Source organism: Homalodisca vitripennis, unplaced genomic scaffold, assembly GCF_021130785.1.
Source record: "Homalodisca vitripennis isolate AUS2020 unplaced genomic scaffold, UT_GWSS_2.1 ScUCBcl_10272;HRSCAF=19074, whole genome shotgun sequence".
Lineage (NCBI taxonomy): Eukaryota > Metazoa > Arthropoda > Insecta > Hemiptera > Cicadellidae > Homalodisca > Homalodisca vitripennis.
In genome coordinates this window covers 2,309-5,771 of record NW_025786385.1, presented here as the reverse complement: position 1 = coordinate 5,771, position 3,463 = coordinate 2,309, and the positions used below count along the sequence as shown (strand labels likewise).

General features: G+C 35.7%; 1 protein-coding gene across 1 annotated transcript; it reads right to left on the bottom strand.

Moving 5' to 3' along the window:
- Window positions 1-903: 903 nt before the first annotated feature.
- LOC124374814 lies at window positions 904-3,099 on the bottom strand. Its single transcript, XM_046832965.1, has 2 exons — window positions 2,957-3,099; window positions 904-1,349 (listed from the first exon to the last, which is right to left on the bottom strand). Exon 2 carries the CDS (start codon window positions 1,304-1,306, stop codon window positions 977-979), a length of 330 nt encoding a protein of 109 aa, XP_046688921.1. The 5' UTR covers window positions 1,307-1,349; window positions 2,957-3,099; the 3' UTR covers window positions 904-976.
- Window positions 3,100-3,463: the final 364 nt, after the last annotated feature.

The window sequence follows — 3,463 nt, the reverse complement described above, 5'->3', positions numbered from 1 at the left end:
GTATTTACTTGTAGGTTTCCAAAAGTAATGTGGATGCAGGGCGTAGTATCAAGAATATTACTCGAAGGCAATCACAGAACTCAAGGATGTTTGGAAAATATCGTTATCAGTGTAAGGTACTATAAATACTCCAGGTGGACAGGGCAAAACTCTATGTTTAAAGTTTGCTATTGCCGATGCAAGGTTTGAAAGGATAACAGGATTTCGGACATTTCCATCGTTATAGGTTATATAAAATGAATGACACAACGTTTCGAGGATTGGAATCTATCTTCTTCGTCAGGTGGGAAATGTTTTAATGGACTGAACTCCAAGCAGCTATTAGGTATGTTTGAACCCTTTTCTTTCCCTTCTTTACTTCTTTCTATTCGTTATTTTTGTATGTATAAATTACCTCTCTAACCTGTCAGATAATAAAAAAACTTATAATACAATCCAGTCCTCGAAAAGTTGTGTTATACATTTCATAATCTATAACGATGATAAATGTCTGAAATCCTATTATCCTTTCAGGGCACAACCGATACCTTTTTTTTGGACATTAAAACCGAACTTAGAAACTTAGAAAATCTCTATAAATCTGACTAAAATCGCGTTAAAAATTTAATTCTTGGTGAACTACAGCAAACAATGGCTTATAAAAAACGAACTCTTAGAGAAATCAAATGTATATTCCCCTAGGATTATGAGACCTTAAAAATTTTCAAATTATATGGAATTTCCGTTTATTCTTTAAATGGACACCTGACCAATTTTCTAAGAAAATAAAGAGTCCATGAATGAAAAAAACAACATTTTACAGTTTTTTGAATTGATTTCATATGTAATAGTTAACCAACATTAAAATTGACAAGTTACTGTTATATAAAAACATTAACAGCAATCAATGTGCAATCACTTAAATATAATAAAAATCTGTTTTCTAATATATTAAGAATTGTTTATGTCCAGATACAAACAATATGTTAGTTACTAACTATCTAAATAGTACAGTAATATGTATATTTGTGAAACACCTCGTTCGTGTTTCTATGCCCAACATTTTGTCATCAAGAATGTTGTAAGGGACTTCCGCCGGAGCTGGCGCAACCTTAGTGTTCTTCTTCTGGCGCCGCAGCAGAATACGCACGGCTACTACCGCCGCCACAATCACTAGTATCCATATGAGGGCTTGGTAGATGGTGTACATGTGGACACCACGTCGCCGGAACCAGCGCTCCACGTCCTCCACCTTTTCGGCAGTATCCTGCACCCGGTCCCAGAATGTGCGAACAGGACAACCAATCTGCACGTCTTGGCTGCTCATGTACTTTACGAGATGGGAACTCTGGGAGTAAGGGAACTTGCATCTGCAAACCAGGGCAAGTATTGTTTCATTAGCAACAACACAGTGAAGTGTTATGAGGGAGGTAGACTGACATGAAGAAAAAGGGAGAAACTGATTCAAAACGGAAAATCTAGGCTAATAACAATAACAAGGTACCCTCGTTAAATAGTTTAAAACTGTAGTCATACACTACTGTAGTTTACGACTTTTAATAAGTCATCTTCTGGTGTCGGTGTCAATAAATATTGAAAGCAAGGATTATCCATCTGGAGTCGTCATAGGTTAAAATCCACGAACACAGTGGAAACAACAACGAATAAATAAATAGTAAGAGAAACACTACGTTTGATAGGCTGTGATTTCAAATCACACACGAATATTAAACATGATATAACATCACGGCCGGCAGAAGGCAGGACCCAAATGGTGACTCCAGATGGATAATCCTTAGCTTTTATTATTTCGGCAGCAGAAGATGACTTATTACAATTCGAAACTGTAACAGTGTATGGACACAGTTTGACGAAGGTACGTTGTTATTGTTACTATTCAATCCGCTGTTTAGGGCTATATCATATGGAAATTAAGATATCAAGGGATTAGAAACATTAAGGACTACGGGTACCCGGGTAGCGCACACCCGATACCAATCTTCCGATACAGCAACTTATTTTTAATAAACATGAGTAACATTAACTAGCTAAACAATAATGAGGTGTTCTGTAGTATAAGGGTTCTCAATTCAATTTTGTACCGAAATTTAAGAAGGGCATTTTGTAGATATTGCAACTCCTATAACGCGTATGGTATAACAAAATGGTTATCCGACGAATAGCTATATCGCAAGAGTAGTAAACACAGCAAATACTTCATAACTGACAAGTGACGGAATTTCGCTCCTGAGATGGTCTCCCATGCGTTTCCAGCCAAAGTAATAAACGTATTTATATACTATAAACAAAATATCATGTAGTTGTAGACATATCAAATAAATGGTATATTACTCAAATTTTGTTTTGTGACATGTTTTCTTATTAAGGACCCATAATGTCTTTCTTAGAATTTTATCGTTTTTTGCTTGTCTGTCCGTCTGTCTGTTCGATTGCTCCTAAAAGAAAGGTGCTTGAGAATCAAACTTGGAACGAATATGACCAAGTTGTTGGAGGAAGAACTCTGTTCGTTTTTGGGGTCGAAAGGTCAAATTATTGTAACTTTACATCCAGTTTTGTCAAAGTTAGGTTAACAAGGTCCTACAATCCGCATTGCCGATTTGACGTTCCTCTTTCCTCCTCAGGCAAAATCGAAAACGTTTCGATTCAGTAAGCATTAAAACATCTATGTATCTTGAATTTTTCACAAATATTGAAAAACGGGTTTTCCTTCCATACTCAAATGTATCGGTTTATTCCGCATTATTTTATGATCCCTTAGTAAATATATGAGTCAATCAAGTCACCGACTTGATACATATATCAGAGCAAACAGATTCGTAGAAAAATGGGAATGCTCAACAAAACTTATTGTTCTTTTCAAAAACAAAGAGGTGGAATGTTAATTAACTAGCAAGTCGGTAGCCTTGCACCAAATCTAGTAGGGGCCAATTTCAAACCCACCAATGATTATACTTACGTGACGCTATCCGCATCAACAACTCTAGGTCGATTGCCTTTGCACCATGTCCAGTAGAGGACAGCTACACAACCATGGGTTACCGCTCAGGTAGAATGAGCCATAGCGGGAAACGTTTACTAGGCTTGCGTCCATCCAGAGAGTTGTTGTTCAGTCGTAACTGTAAAAAATAATTGTAAATTAGATACAACAAATCCCTTTTATATTTATTTACTTAAAAATAATAGTTACTCGTTTAGCAAAAATACTAGTTTCAAAATATTGTATCTAATAACACTTTCAGTTCTTACTCCAACTGAATAATTTGTTGCAAACTAGTAACAAAATTCCAAAGTAAAAACATCGTCATCTGACTACAAATGTTGTTGTCACATACTAGATTATTGGAGTCACAAATTTGAGATTACAATAATGTAGAAGCAAATAGAGCGTCAATAACATTTGAGTATGTGAAAACCAGGTCATTGGATCTATTACAAGATATAAACAAGTTTAATATGTAAACTA